A 16,765-nucleotide genomic window follows, 5' to 3' on the forward strand; every position below is an offset into this window, starting at 1 on the left:
CGCCATAAAACGCCGATGGTTTATGTTTAACGGTTGAAATGTGTTCATCATAAACATCCTTGTAAGTTTAAACTGTTTGTGGAGGGTTTGAGACTTACGGTCAGGTTTCTCAAATAGTTCCTATCAAGTAAAGATCAGAAAGAAAACTAACAAATACAACGATCAACAAATGGCCCCTAAAGATATAAATGGTGGAATGATTCCGTAACATTTCTTTAATGTGCAGTTGCATGTATGTGCTGTGTGCTGAAATGACACGTGACAGTTCGGTGACGTAATTCATGCGGGCATAAACAGAGAGCAAAGATGGCGGCCGACAGTGATGTGAGTTTCTCTATTAATGAGTGTCATTTCCGTATCTTTAAGTGTCTTGGCTTATACAAATGTGCATTATCTTGTTATTGTTAATTGTCGTGTGTCATAAGTGAATCTATCGCCTTTATTTCAGCCCGAGTCTGAAGTGTTTGAGATAACAGATTTCACTACTGCATCTGAGTGGGAAAGGTACACAAACACACAATTATCTCAGGTTCCTCAAGGTTTCCATGAAGAATCATAAAGACATTCAAATCTACTGAAAGTAGAAATACAGTAGTGTGACTATGAGCAGCACGAGATGACACTGCAGTAATAATGTTCAAGTGATGTTTACCTTCATCTGTTTGGGGATATTTGGTCCATTCATCTATTCTCAGTGTTTGTTTGATATAGTGATGAATCTAATATCTCAGACAGAACTCTTGATGTGATCTTAATCATTTCTTACAGTATTGATTGTCTCTGTTTGTGTGTATATTTACACCAGTATTCTGCTCTTCATGTCATGTCTGTAGATTTATTTCCAGAGTTGAGGAAGTGCTGAATGACTGGAAGTTGATTGGTAGTCGTGTTGGGAATCCTCCTGAGAAGGTGAAAATCAATCCAAAGAGAAATTTGGCAAAGCGTTAGTAACATTAGAGATGCAATTATTTACCACAAAGCCACAGACTGAATGGAAATGAGCAAGAATGAAACAAATAGATAACCAGTAAATAACCATTGGGATCTTGTGTGGAACATATTTACTGTTGTTCAGTACAGTACAGCATATGGACGGATCGGTTGGCCTGACACACATCAGCTAAATTCTTTCTGATAGTGTGTCTCTGGAGCAGATTGTCTCAGTTTAACTAACCTAACCCTAACCAGAGTTTGGCCTAAAGGGATCAAATCCCTGCTAAATCTGTCCATCCGAAGATAATTCTGTCCGGCCGAAGCTGTATTCCTTCTAACCTCAAGCGTTCTTATGGTTTTGACACACAACACCTCATGTTGACGACCTGTCAGTGCTTGAGCTCTCTCCTCTTATACTGTAGATCTGTCAGCTGTTGTTCAAGATTATGAGATTTTAACCTTCCCGACTCATTTATTGGGTCCATTAAAACCTTCATGTTCCGCCCTTTGGGGATGAGCTCCATTTTGCGAGACGCAAAGTGGCCCAGAAGCACTTCATGTTTCTGCTCTTTAGTCTTTTTGTATTTCAAATAATAAAAATAAGAACAGTCAGTTGAATGAATTCAGGCGACTGTGAGAGGTTAAGAGTTTACTGACAGTGTTCACATGAACAGGGCGAATATACCAGCGGCACCTGGGAGGAAACATGTCAGGACATCAACTTTGCTGATTTCAAGTTCTCTATCACACATCACTATCTCAAACAAGAGTCAACAGAGAACGACTTCAAGGTCGAACCGGAAGAAGGTAAAGTAGATCATGATGTCCTGGTCAGGTGACCTTTGACCTCTACTACTTTAATGTCTCTTGTGCTTTCAGATGCGAGTCCGCTGTGCATGCAGGATCTGCTCTGTATGAACAATGACTTTCCTCCCCGAGCACACTGTCTGGTCAGATGGTAAGTCATCAAGCGGTCTTCTCTACTTTTTTCTTCCCCCCAAAAAATAAATCAATAAAAATCTTAGCTCTTTATACTGAGTTAGACTAACTGAGGCCAGTTTACTGCAACTATGAATTGTTGAGATCCAGTCTCCTCCCGTTGCATTGTGATTGGTTGACACTGGATCCAGTCTCTTTCCATTGCCTTTTGATTGGTTGACAGATTTCTGCAGCAGTTTTGCCACAACGTAAGTCATACTCAGTTGTTGCTCTACCATTTCTGCATCGAGTTGTAACTTAAATTATTTGCAACTTGCAACTACTCTCCATATTGTGCATAAAGTGGGAGGATCTGGATCAACCTCGCCCCTTGGATCTTGTGTCCTGCAATGAGGATCATCTCGCTGATTGTGTCCTTTGGTAGTTTACAGATCATTCACATCTAGTTTGTGATGAGGAGGATTACAAAGACCCTGTGACTCTGTTGATTTATTATTTGATTTATCAGGTGGATGATGATGCTGCTGTGTGCTGTTAAAGTATTGTTGCGTGTGTTGTTGTAAATAGAGTTTCAAAGGGTGCGGGTTTGGTTAAAAATAAAAAACTATTGTCTTTTTAACAACATCACTACTCTCAAGACCCTGATGAGTTAGTCAACTCACCAGAAAAAAGAAGTGCAGCGGTCACATATCTCATGTGTATGTGTAGATATACAGTCTTTGAATTTAAGAGTTTTTGTATCTATAAAATGAATCATCCGGTCCATGGCATGCAGTAAAATTTGTATAATACATTCTCAGATGAACAACAACGCATTCCATTATATTACACGGTGTCAGTATTTATTAAAGAAAAAAAAAGGAAAAGCTGCAGTATGGGTGATAAAGTAAGTATTTCATATGATTCACGTGCTTGTAGATCCCCTTTTAGCAGCAATAACCTGAAGAAATCTTTTTACACTTGACTTTAGCAATTTGTCACATGGTTCTGAAGGAAGTTTGGCCCACTCTTCTTCTTCATCACAGCATTTCAGTTGATATTAATTGACTCTAAAGACTTGACTGGGCCGGTTTCAGACATTCTGTTGTAGGTTATCGTCCTGTTGCATGCCAGATAGATCCACACGATTGACTACAATACTGTACTGTACTGTACTGAGGAGTTCATGGTCAACTCAATGACGACAAGGTGCCCAGATCCTGTGGCGATAAAACAAGCCAAAAATCACGGAAACCATAAGGGTGTCACTTTGGCACACTAAGCTTTTCCATGTTGGCCGAGTTTTCCTTCAATATCAACGTCATGTGTTGTTGTTCATCTGAGGTTGGATTGGACCAGATGATGACATTTTATTCTGTCCTGCAGACCTATGAGATGTTTAATGAATAAAGAATAATGACTGTAGAGCCCACACCTGTCCATGAAACAGCTTAAGAGTCAATGGGCCGATCACTTTTGCTACATACTGTATTAAAGAGCCCTTTCTCATCATTATAGTCTTTTGCAGGTATGGTTTGCGTGAGTTTGTGGTGATTTCTCCAGGAGCAAACTGTGAGGCCATCATCAGCGAGTCTAAATGTAATCTGCTGCTGAGTTCTGTGTCCATCGCTCTGACAAACACAGGCTGGTGAGTTTCACTCGCTCACGTGTCATGTTATTTATCATTGAAACATTTGATATTCACATCTGTATAATGTATGTCTGAATGGAGAAGTGCAGGACGTTTCTGACACCGGTGGCGGAGGAGGCAGATTCATTTATTTTATGTAAAGGATGTTTCAGTCCATCATGTTATTGCTTCAGTGGCACTGTGGCTGTGTTGACTTTAGATGGTGCTGTCGAGTTGTGTAAGTGTTCGGTACCTCTGCAGATCCTTTCAACTACACGGCACAGTTAGTTCTGATAAATGTGAAGAACATGCAAATACAGTAAATGTCAACCCCAAATCATGTGACATGAGGAGGTGTTTGGATTGGAAACCTTCATCATGCTGCTGTGAAAGGGACTTAAGACAAACTGACCGAATCAGAACAGATGGACACAGTGTCTTGCTCACTGAATAAAAGTATGTCAGCACTTAAGAGAAATAATTGTGTTATTGTCCTTTTGTGTTTGTAGTCAGGTGCCTCTGTTTGTGCAGATCCAGCAGAAGTGGAGAAGAATGTACGCTGGTGAATGCCAGGGGCCCGGGGCACGCGCTGACTTTGAGATGGTGCATCTCCGAAAAGTTCCAAGCCAGTACAACCACCTGTCCGGCCTTCTGGACGTCTTCAAGAACAAGATTGTGAGTGTTTATCATGGTGTTTTTTACACACAGATGAGACAATTTGTGATGTGCATCGTCATACAAGTTATTGCATTGAGATCAGATTCAGTTCTGTAATGTAATTCAAATGTAACATTGCAGTTGTTCATTGTGTGTTTACTTTTTTATTGAATCATTAGAATTAGCACACAGGTATGCTGAAATGCATAAGTGCTGTTGGGTTAGGGTTATGTATTTAAAAAGAGTACAGAATAATATAACCCGTTTCTTAAAGTTAGGAGACCTTGCAGATGGTTTACAGGATGCAGTTCAATAGTGTGATGATGATAGCTTTCCTGTAGTGGTAAGAGCGTTGTGTGTTGGATCCCATGTGGGATTGCAGATACCTATGTAAAATGTATAGGATAATGCAATGTAAGTCAATTTGGATAAAAGCATCGGCCAAATGTCTAAATGTAAATGATGATGTTATCACAGGGCTGCGCACTGACGCCGATGCCGCCCATCAGTATCGCCATCCGCTTCACGTATGTCCTTCAGGACTGGCAGCAGTGCTCGTGGCCTCAGCAGCCTCCAGGTGCGTCTGATCACAATCCTTGATTCCTCCCACAGGAAGCTGAAATCAGTGAGGTGTGTCGTCTAAGACATACTTGAGACATGGACTTGCTACAGAGAAATAAACATTTTATTTTGATAAGTTTTCAGACTATGAGAGTTGACGTTCTGTAGATGTCCTCATGCACCGAACGCATTCACACTGTGTGCAGATTTCTATTTGATGATTTCAGAACTTGTGGTTGTTGCCATGGAATCATGGGACTAGCACACACACCTCTGTCAGTATTACATTTACTCAGTGGATTTATGAGTGTTGACTTCCGTATTAAGCGCTGCGGATGATGTTTACACAGGCAGATGAGAATATTCTATGTATAACCCCAGTTGATTAACTTCACTGCCATATATTACTGTGATCTTGTCATAAACTAAATTGAAAGTCAAAGTTAATATCAAACCACAGGGTGTTTTATGTTTTTATTGTAGACTTCGATGCACTTCTCGCCGGTGAGGTGGGCGGAGTGGAGTTTGGCAAACTTCCTTTTGGTGCCTGTGAAGATCCAATCAGGTGTGTTTATTAACATTCTGACCTTCAACACCTTACAACTGCCCAAGACTGCAATGATCATTCGAAGTCTGCAGAACTCTTTCTTAAATTCAGTATAAAAAAGGATGTGTATGATGTTAATGAGTGAGGTATTCCTTCATCTTACAGTCTTTTACTACCAGGATCCTTTTTTTTACTCTTTTTCAGCGAGTTGCATCTTTCAACAACGTGGCCCAACCTGACTGAAGGAATTGTTGTGGATAATGACGTTTATTCGTGAGTATTTCTACAAGGAACACGCACAGCTAGATTGGATCAATACAGTCGCATATGAAATAAACTGATCATTTGAGTCTGATCAATAGTTTTTCTGATATGCATATATTCTTAATAGTACGAGAGTTTTCATCAGTGAAGGATGCCACTTCTTTCTTGTACTCGATGATTCTGTATAGGACCGAGTGATTCATGAATATGCAAGAGGCTCAAAAACAGCTCCAGATTCATGTTTCCTCACCTCGTGAAAAACCTGTTACCCATAATCATTTTTTCACAGTCATCAAAGGTGGAGAAAGGGGGAAAAGTGAGGTGAGGGGCGTCTCTCTGAATGGCATCAGAGCCTAAATTGATTCACACTGAATGATTTTACACCTTTAAGTTTAGTGCTGAAGTGCTGATGCTGAGGCGTCACATTAACACTCGAGTCTCAGAGTTTGTGTTCAGCGCTTTGCCATATGGTGATGAAGGTTTTATTTAGACCTGTAGATCTGAACACTGGTACAGCCGTCAAAACCCTTCTGTTCATTTCTGTTTGGATTGGGAACATATTGACCGGTGTATTTCAATCTGAATGGTGACGTCACACGTGTTTGAGTCTGCAGCGTGCGTTCTTACATTCACAAACACATGATGGGTTTAACATGGTCTTCAGGACAAACCACAAACATGAGATGCTGATGAAACAGCTATTCTCCGTGTGTAATGTGTCATGTGATGTGTTGAGCGCTCTAGTTTTGTATCGTTAGCAGATCCTGCTACATGTCTGCTAATCTTTAAAGTTTGATTTAAACTACATGAACTGATTTTGATCCCATTTTGTCTCTCGCAGCGACTTGGATCCACTTCAAGCTCCTCATTGGTCCGTTAGAGTGCGCAAAGCAGACAATCCTCAATGTTTGCTGGGTAAGATTCTGCTGATGTACTAATGATCTTGACAGTAAAGAGAGTGAGGTGATGTGATGTGGTGTGGTGTTGTCCATCAGGGGATTTCCTCACAGAGTTCTTCAAACTGTGTTGTCGAAAGGAAACCACAGAGGAGATTCTGGGGAGGAACTCAGTGGAGGAGGAGGTGAAAGGTCTGTGGATGTGAATATGAAACACATGCTAAGTTTGTCATGAATCAGTATAGTGTGCCTCAGTCCATTTAATCTATAAACTCTGTGTGTGTGTCTCAAACTCAACTGAACGTGACTGTAGAGAACAGTGACATCACGCAAGCATTGTCCAAACTGACTGAGCCCACAGCCGTGCCCATCCACAAGCTCTCTGTGTCCAGCATGGTTCACAGCGCACGCAGACGGATAAGACGACACCGGCGGCTGGAGGAGTCGCCTCTGAACAACGACGTGCTGAATTCCGTCCTGCTAGTGAGTACACACACACAGACCAGACACACTTCAGTCAATATTAGGAGTATGTTAGTGTTTTAGTGAGAAAATAGCTGTAAAGCAGAATGTTCCTCAAAATCACCCAAAAAAACCTGTAACATGAATAAAACACTTAATAATGTGTAATGTGTTTCTTGAGCTGGAGATTCTTTAGTTGATGTTGATATTCATCTGAATGAATCTGCTGTTGAGTTTTTCTGATCCCTTGATTTGAACAAAGCTGATGTTGTGTTCTGCTAACCTCCGTGTTTGCATGATGTGACGGTGTAATAGCACCCTGTGTGTGTCTGTGTGTGTCCGTCAGTATCTGTTTCCTGATTCAGCGCTGGATAAAACCGACTCCAGTGACTTCAAATCCTCACCGCACAGCCCCACCAGAAAGATTGAGAAGGACAAAGACTCTGAGGATTGTGTGAGTTTTTGCGTTTACTGTTAGCTGGACGGTCTGGATAACCTGTCTGATTGTATTTGTGGACACGCTGATGTTTCAGATCTTCACTTCAGTGTGTGACTGTGTTTCTCTGTGTACAGAATCTCTATAATCAACTGAAATCGTCTCCTTCAGACAGCCTGACTTCTCGTCTGGCCTTGTGCATGTGTTTGGTGAATGTCTATCACGGGGGGGGTGCGAGCGGTCGCTCACCTGTGGCAGGAGTTTGTGTTGGAGATGAGATATCGCTGGGAAAACAACTGTCTCATCTACGGGTGATCAGCTTTTCATATTCAAGTCTGTGAATGATGTGGAGTGGAAGAGTAGAGGCTAGTACTGTGATGTAACACACTGATCGGTCTGTGAAGCGCACAAACACACCTAATCTCTCTCTCTCTCTCTCTCTCTCTCTCTCTCTCTCTCTCTCTCTCTCTCTCTCTCTCTCTCTCTCTCTCTCTCTCTCTCTGTCTCTCTCTCTCTGTCTCTCTGTGTGTCTCTCTCTGTCTCTCTCTGTCTCTCTCTGTCTCTCTCTGTCTCTCTCTGTCTCTCTCTGTCTCTCTCTGTCTCTCTCTCTCTCTCTCTCTCTCTCTCTCTCTCTGTCTCTGTCTCTCTCTCTCTCTCTCTCTCTCTCTGTCTCTCTGTCTCTCTCTGTCTCTCTCTCTCTGTCTCTCTCTGTCTCTCTCTCTCTCTATCTCTCTCTCTCTCTCTGTCTCTCTCTCTCTGTCTCTCTCTCTCTGTCTCTCTCTGTCTCTCTCTCTCTCTATCTCTCTCTCTCTCTCTCTCTCTCTCTCTGTCTCTCTGTCTCTCTCTGTCTCTCTCTGTCTCTCTCTCTCTCTCTCTCTCTCTCTCTCTCTCTCACTGTGTGTGTGTGTGTGTGTGTGTGTGTGTGTGTGTGTTTCAGTCTGGCGAGTGGAGCTCCAGATCTCAGGTGTTGTCTTCTTCATCAGAAACTTCAGGTGAACACAGTCAAACTCTTCTGCTTGAATCTTCTTCATGTGGTTCTTTGGAGTTTTAGATAAACACCGTTCTTCATTAAAGAATTCAAGATATGAGATAAAACTAAAATATAAAAAACCAACACCAACAATTTGGGACTTGCGGTTATATCACTGCTGAACTCTTCTGTCGTTCCCATGGTAACAGTAACTACTCTGATTGGTGCTCGCTGTCTTGAAAACTTTGAGAAAACATAAAGTTATTTGACTCTGTTGTGTGGACCAGAACCTGTGACCCCGCCGTCAATACTTGACTGGTAAATGTTAAGTTCTCTAAAGAAAGACAGCTGTCTTTTACGATCTATATAAACTATATAAAACTATCTATTACTCAATGATGAATAAACTTACAGGGTCAACTGCGTTCCGAACCATAGATCACGATCTGTACAGATCAACCTTGACCCCTGGCTTTATGGAAACTAGTATCTCACTATAAGCCTCTTTATGACAAATTGTCTCCACATCTCAAGACTCTGCAAGTATTTTATGTTTGCATTCACACACACACAGATGCTGAACTGCTGCATCGAGCGCAAGAGAGCGAGGGATGATGGAAAGAAGACTGAAGGGGGTAGAGAAAAGAACCGGCCGGGTCGGGACACCACAGGGCTGTCGGTCGGGTCTCTGGAAGTTTCATCTGGAAAGTCTTGGGACTCGTGGAGTGACAGCGAGGACGAATTCTTTGAGTGTCTTAGCAACACAGATGAGATCAAGGAGGCGGAGACTGAACGGGACAAAAAAGCGACCAATAAGAGCAAGGCTGATGGACGATTACAGCCGCATGGAAAACTGACGCTGATAAACTCCACCGAGCAGCTCTACATCCCCGTCACACAGGTCAGTACACATCACCTGTCATGAGTCATGTGACCGAGTCTGTATTGTGTTTCAAGTGGTTGTTGGAAGATGTGACACTTTATAGACAGAGAGAGAGAGAGGGTCACATTTTAAAATGTGTAAATAGTAGGAAACATTTCTCTGAGGTGACTGTTGTCGTGTTTGTGTCACACAGGAGTCTGCACCCATGACAGAAGATCTGCTGGAGGAACAGTCGGAGGTTTTGGCTAAACTGGGCACGTCCGCTGAAGGAGCTCAGCTCCGAGCCCGCATGCAGAGCGCATGTCTCCTGTCAGATATGGAGTCCTTTAAGGTGAGAACTGAGGTTTCAATGTTTGATGAAGATCTCCTCACCTGATCATTGTGTGATATTACCTTTAACCTGCAATGAGCTGATCCATGTTCCATTGATGATAACTGAAGTCTTTTAGAAACCACTTCTGCTTGTTTTTGATGTACAGTTGAGCGGATGTTGAAGGTGAAGGATGCGGTTTGGGAGATGTTAGCGATAGCATACAGATTTCTCTTTAAAGACAGAAGGAAAGTGAATGTATCGCTGCAATTTGCCGAAAGGGATGGAATACTGAAACGTGAATGTTAGTCCGCTATTTCAAATGAAAAACGTTTCTGTTGAATCATAAAATAATAGCATTACCTACCTACTTTCCACACCTTTATATGTGGCAAGAACGTCAAGTTTTCCCAGCGTTTTATTTCTTTTAACATTCTAAGCAGGTGTAGTTCTTACAAACTTAAGGATTAACCATAAACATTTAGAAGAGCAATGTAAACCACTAAATGAGTAGAATATTTTTACTTTTACAAGGACATCTGGTTCCTATGTAAATCACACGGATCCCCATCAAGTCCTGCTAACATTCGGGTGTGTTAGTCCTGGTTTCACTGTTTCTTCTGTTGAACTCAAGGGGGTCCGGCGTGTTCATGTGGGAAAGTTACGTCAATGTAAACCCTCTCAAAACACAATTCAAATGGAAGTGAAATATTGTTGTTGTTTAGACAGTTTAATTCAATGATATGTTTTCCTGTAGCTCAGTGGTTAGAGCGTGGCGTTGGCAATGGCAAGGTCATGGGTTTGATTCCATGGGCAATGTAAGTCGAATTGTATAAAAGCATCTGCCAAATGCATTAATGTGAATGTAAATGATATGAGTTTAGATGTCACTACTGCAGTATTTACAGTCAAGTGACTCATATCTGCAGCTGATCAAAGTTTTCCAGCTTCTTTTAAAACAGAAACCGTCCTCTTTCACAGAGTAACAATTAAAGCTTTCTTCTTCATCATCTTCACTAAATCTTTTGTATGTTTCACCTTTTCTAAATGAATCAGGAATGGTTTGGTAAGCATCTGATCCCGCCGTGTAGAAGAGCGAGCGAACGGAAGGGTCTTTAAGCACAGCACGCTCGGCCTTATTTCTAACTTTGTGTTCATCGCTGTGAGGCGAGATGCTCGTTCTTCAACACCGGGGGGGCGAGAGCGATGGGGAAAGGTGACATTTTGTGTCTATTTTGTCTTACTTCAGCCTGTTCAACCGGCCTACAAAATGCTCTCATTTCTTCAGCAGACACACGGTGTGTTGTTATTGCAGCGGCGGACTGCTGCGAGCGCAGCCATGGCAGTAAATGGCCCCTTTAGCTGAAGATGGCCTCTAAATTTAGCATCGGCGCTGTCTGTAATTGTGCTTAGCCAAGCATCATTTGGCATTTTGCCTTTAATTATCATCTCCCTCTGGGTGGAGAGCACAGAGATATGAATATGATGAATGGGCCGTCTTAAAGCTGTGACAGCACGCTCGCGCCCCGTCGTCCCTCTGCACCGCTCTCCAAAAGCCCAGATCTGCTTCACGCCTTCTCTTCTGACCACATAAGAGCTGAACTGAAGAGTTCCGAGAGAGGTTCGGCTTCAAAATCCCAAATTCAGATTCCTTTTCTTTCAGGTTTTTTTTTCTCATTTAGTTCGTCTTCCAGGACTTCTGAAGTAAGCCGCTGATTAAAGGTCAGAAGATTTGGAGCCAAACTATTTCAGCCCTAAATTTCGAATCCACAAGAACTCTTGTGTTTTATAGGTTTCATGTTCTTTATTGACATTAACCCCTGAACTCTCGTCTCTGGAATAATGACTTAATATCTTATTTCAATACACTATTGTATTATTATTTCTTTTGACAATAATAAGAGATGGGAGATTTCATTCCCCTAAATCACATCAGAATACAAACTTGTGCCTTTTGTATTTATAGTTTGTGTGTGTTTGTTTCCCCAGGCGGCCAACCCAGGCTGTTGCCTGCAGGATTTTGTGCGCTGGTACTCCCCAAGAGATTTCGTGGAGGAGGAAGTGACCGATGAGGCGGGACAGACTGTTGTTCGGGGTGACCTGAGCGCCCGTATGAAGATCCCCGGTAACATGTGGGCAGAGGCGTGGGAGACGGCGAAGGCCACGCCGGCAAGACGACAGAAGAGACTGTTTGATGACACCAAAGAGGCTGAGAAGGTCAGAACCTGAAGAACGGCGTAACAAACACTTTCTTGGGTTGTTGCTCAGCTGGTTGAGCGTTAGCAGCCCAAATGCATCCCGCCTGTGCTGTGAAAACAGGTCATGTGAATCCTGTAGAACAGCCAATCAGACGGCAGGACTGCTGGAAGTGGGTTAAATGCAAGGTGCTATCGCCCCGGGACACTGTTTGGCAGGTGGAACGAGAGTTAGTTCAGGAAACCCGTGAAGGTCGTGGTCTCTTTCTGTCCTTCAGCCGTCTGTGGAGTTCTGAAAGTGACATTAGCTCTGTTGTGTTGTGCTGCTGTAGTCTGCTGGAGTTAAATGACTAAACACTTCACGTGACTTTATGAACGCTTTAAACACTCTGACACGCTTTATAAAGCGGTACTCTGTTTAAACATTTCCTGAGACAATCTGACAGCACCTTCATTCTGGGGAAATTGAGTGACGCCCACAATTACAAAACTATACAAACAATCTTATCTTATGGCTTGTGATATGAGTTGATCATTATATATAAAGAGATATGTGCTGACTAACATGTGTTTCTGTATGTGGGTTTGTTTGTGCGTGCATGTGTGTGTTCCTGCGTGCGTGTGTTTTTGTGTGCGTGTGTACGTGTGTTTGTGTGTGTGCGCACGTGTGTGTGAACTTGTGTTTGTGTGTGTGCGTACGTGTGTGTGCGCATGTGTGTGCGTACCCGTGCGTGTGTTTGTGTGTGCGTGCGTGCGTGTGTTTGTGTGTGTGCGTACGTGTGTGTGTGCGTGCCCGTGCGTGTGTTTGTGCGTGTGTGCGTGTGTTTGTGTGTGTGCGTACGTGTGTGTGTGCGCATGTGTGTGCGTGCCCGTGCGTGTGTTTGTGCGTGCGTGTGTATGTGTGTTTGTTTGTGTGCGTACGTGTGTGTGTGCGCATGTGTGTGCGTGCCTGTGCGTGTGCGTGTGTTTGTGTGTGCGTGCGTGCGTGTGCGTACGTGTGTGTGTGTGCGTGCGTGCCCGTGTGTGTGTTTGTGTGTGCATGCGTCTGTACGTGTGTGTGTGTGCGCGTACATGTGTGTGCGTGTGTACGTGTGTTTGTGTGTGTGCGTACGTGTGTGTGTGTGCGTGCCCGTTTGTGTTTGTGTGTGCATGCGTGTGTACGTGTGTGTGTGTACGTGTGTTTGTGTGTGTGTGCGCATGTGTGTGCGTGCCTGTGCGTGTGTGCGTGCGTACGCGTGTGTGTGTGTGTGTGTGTGTACGTGTGTTTGTGCGCACGTGTGTATGTGTGTGCGTGCCCGTGCGTGTGTTTAGGTGCTACACTATCTGGCGGTGCAGAAACCATCTGATTTGATGAGACATCTGCTCCCATGTGTCCTACAAGCTTCTATTCTGAAAATAAAGGATGAAGGTTTGTATGAAACTTTACACACGCGTTGATGTTTTGAGTGAACAGTAAATGATGTAAGAATGATGTATGACATAAACGTTTGTCCAGAGTCGACAGAAGACATCCCATCCGTGCGTAAAACACTCCAGCAGGTGACGTCTCAAGCCAGCAAACAGCTGCACCAGCCAAACCCTGACGTCAAGAAACTGGAGGTGATGTGTTCACAGTGATTGTTACTCTCAAGTACTCAAGTCTCCTGCGTGACGGTCATGTACTGTGTGTTCTCAGGAGGTTATAAATCAGTTGATGTCTCTGGAGGCCGTCATCGCTCGCGCTCGCTCGCTCAAGGCAAAGTTTGGCATCGGTGGTGCAGAGAAAGACGATTGTGAGGAGCTGGAGAGGTGAACGCTGTTATTCATCCTTTAATTGTGTCATTCTTCACCTGCAGCTCATTCAACTTCACTATTCCAGCCTCTTTTTAAATCCATAAAGATCTCATCAATTAATAACAGAGTCTGAGACACATTCTAGATTCAGATGGAGATCAGAGCTGTGTTTTGTTATTGATGATTGTAGCGTTTACACCAGCGGTTCCACGTTGGGCAGATATTTTTGTGTGATTCAGTTTGTGTTCTGTAACTTTGGCCCAAATCCAAAGATGATGTTCCCAGCGTCTCTCGTGTGTTGAACACGGCTGGATGTTCTCTTTTAAGTCCTGTGTTCGTCGAGGGGGGGTCCAGGAGAGCAGAAGTGCTGAATGGGGTTTGGATGACAGGGGCACAAGGGCATGTCAGGAAATTCTCCTGGTACTCGTTAGTTCCCAGGGGCCACGGCGGAGTCACAGCGAGCCGGTCAAGAGAGACATATCGGCTTCATTAAGACAAGACCCGGAGCTGCCCGCAGGAACACACACACAATGGAGTGAGTGTGTAGCAAAGCTCAGTCATTCTCTGTGTGTGTCACTCAGGTTCGTGAGCTGTCTGTTGGAGGAACCGGAGGTGTCTGTTAGCGGTGCAGGTCGGGGTCCTGCCGGAAACATCATCCATACGCTTTTCGTCAGTTCTCAGCGGGTAAATGCACCTCACACACCTCACACAGTGCTGCTGGATTCACAGCGTGTCATATCCACATGTGGTGGGAGTGTAACATCTCCCAGCATCCCTATGATGTAACGCCGGCATCTCTGTGTTAAATCCTTCAGCTGTGTGAGATGAGTGCATGACACTTTCAAACACACAACATGACGTCCCACAGCATGATTACATGAAATACAGGAGCTTGTTGTTGCTGTGAATAAAATGCATCAGATGTTTTATGTGACACGGATGGAATCAAACACGTTTATTTCAGCAGAAACATTTTCAGGTTTTGGTCTTTACACTGATCAAGATGAATCTGTTTGAAAATGCTGTTTTTGCATTGAAGTGTGGACTGAAAAAGTGAAGATATAGTGGAAAAGCATGACGTGTTGTTGTTTAGTCATGTGACTAAAGCCTCATACACACAGATAGGATCCATCGGTTTTCCATCAGTGTGAGTCATTTAGCAGACGCCTTTATCCAAAGCAACTTACAAGGAATTCAGGGAGCAATAAGCGATATATCATATAAGAGCAAAGAACATTGAAGAAGAACATTTGAAAATATAAATGCTGATATGGATGTGGCTTTAGATCTGTCTTATATTTGGTCTCAGTATCTACAGTTAAACACGCTGAGAATGTGTTGACATGTCTAATCTACATGTTGGTTTGTTCAGACGGCCGTTAGATTTGTTCAGAGACAAGTGAGGCTCTCACAAGTGTACATTGAGAACAGTTTGTGTGTCTGAACTCTCTCACACACACACATATAAACGTATGCGGTGTGTGTGTGTGTGTGTGTGTGTGTGAGAGGACTAAATTATAGCCTGTGTGTTGCCAGGCTGCAAATAGCAAGGCAATAATTATCCCAAGCATCTGAATGTAAATGATGTGAAATCAGGGTTTCAGATGAGGTGAGGACGACAGACAGACAGAACTTTTATTTGCTGTTATGTCTCTTTTTATAAGAATGATCTTTACAAGCAATAATGACATCATGAGGAGTTCTTATCCAGATCTTAATTTACTCCAGAGTTAATCAAGTAAAATAATTTGCACATCAAGCCTGTTTTTAGGACCTTGAAAGCCTTCGGTCCTTTTGTAATGTGTGTTGGTTTCTGTAATACATTATAATTTATCAACATAAATTAAATAAATATTACTGTAAAGTACAAATACTTTAGAAGTAAAGATGTAAAGAGTTTTCCTAACATTAAAGTCAAAAGTTGTGTTGTGCGTGCGTGCAAATCCAGAGGTTTGGTTGTAAAAACAGGCTTGATGATGATGTGATGTGGGACGAAGTGAAGCATGAAGCAGCATGATTTGATTTGGTCTTGTTTTATTTTTCTTCATATTTTTGTTTGTTTGTTGTTTCTCTCCTTGTGTGTTACTCTTGTCAAGTTGGCTGACTACAGTGATGAGGTAAAACACAGTACATCACACTGATTTACCCTCATCATCTTCATCTGACTCTACTTTCATTCATTCTTTCAAGTGTTTTCTGCTGGATGTGGAGGTTGGATATGCACTAGTGTTGTTCAGCAGTTGTAGACGTGACAGATTTGACTGAGGGATGAATGTAGTCAGATAAGAGCAGAATGTTGACTGTTCAATGATCACTTGAGATGTACGGCTGAGCTGTGTGTGTGTCAGTGGAGTCTGCAGGCTCAATAATCTCACTGAATGTGCTTCTGTTTCTCCCCAATACTCTGATAAAAGAACTGATGAGTCCTGTAAGTCCTTATTGTGCTGATGATGAATGTGCAGCGTTCATGTGTGTGTTTTTATTGTGAGGTGTGTGTGTAACTGTACTTTATGTGTTGGTGTGTGCAGGCCGCTCTGTTGGCTCCAATGGAAGATGAAAGCGTTGCAGTTCCAGATGACAGAAAAGCTCCTCTGGATTTTCCGCCTCCTGCCGGACGGGAAATTCTGCTTCGCACCCGCGTGCCACGCCCCGCCCCGTATTCCAAATCCCTGCCGCAGCGGCTCTTCTGCGTTCTCTTGCGGGAGGAGTTCCGGCTCGCTGGGGCGTTTTCCTCGGACACGTCTTTCTTCTGAAGCCATCTGATGGTCATCTGTCATTACTGAAGTCTTTTTAAGTGGCAGGTTAGTTCAGTGGGACACGTGTTGAAGTAAAAATTGCGTTACGGATGATTTCAAGCAGATCAAGTGTAATTGTTCAGGGTTCTCATCACTTCTGGCTGGATGTTAAAATGTTTTTTATCACACATGCTAATAATATAAATCCCCGCTGTGTGCTTGATGAGATATTCTGAGCAGAGATTTGCCTTAGGAAACTCACTATTATATGTAGAATGTCATAGATGTGTATTTGTGTACACACACACAATATTCATGTCCCGCTCATTCACCAGAGAAGCAGCTGCAGCTCCATCGTCCATCTGACTGTCACTACAAACGATTGGACTGTATTTACTGTACCGTCACCTCTGAGTCCAGTGATGATTCAAAATAAAGATTGTGTATCGTGTCCAATCATTCAAAATAATAAACAGAATGTTGTTCTTCATCTTCTGTTTTTATCATCATTAGTGGATTGTGTCGTTTGCAGTGTTTGAAGGCATTTCATTAACCCACGGAATCATGAAGATTGTTCCACAAGTGATTATGCAAG

The 16,765-nt window shown here is 43.0% G+C and overlaps 1 protein-coding gene across 1 annotated transcript; it reads left to right on the forward strand.

Moving 5' to 3' along the window:
* Window positions 1–249: 249 nt before the first annotated feature.
* Window positions 250–16,665, forward strand: rab3gap1 (RAB3 GTPase activating protein subunit 1). The gene is given in 26 exon segments (XM_079464136.1): window positions 250–324; window positions 449–504; window positions 834–909; window positions 1,608–1,740; window positions 1,813–1,891; window positions 3,380–3,499; window positions 3,991–4,156; window positions 4,616–4,715; window positions 5,183–5,264; window positions 5,451–5,519; window positions 6,352–6,425; window positions 6,506–6,598; window positions 6,720–6,889; window positions 7,215–7,322; window positions 7,442–7,528; window positions 7,530–7,615; window positions 8,242–8,296; window positions 8,849–9,175; window positions 9,351–9,488; window positions 11,457–11,684; window positions 12,974–13,070; window positions 13,158–13,261; window positions 13,338–13,450; window positions 14,017–14,119; window positions 15,964–16,236; window positions 16,506–16,665. Coding segments are annotated over 25 exon segments (2,907 nt in total). The 5' UTR covers window positions 250–306; the 3' UTR covers window positions 16,189–16,236; window positions 16,506–16,665.
* The last annotated feature ends 100 nt before the right edge of the window (window positions 16,666–16,765 follow it).

This window comes from Barbatula barbatula, assembly GCF_947034865.1.
Source record: "Barbatula barbatula genome assembly, chromosome: 9".
NCBI classification, from domain to species: domain Eukaryota; kingdom Metazoa; phylum Chordata; class Actinopteri; order Cypriniformes; family Nemacheilidae; genus Barbatula; species Barbatula barbatula.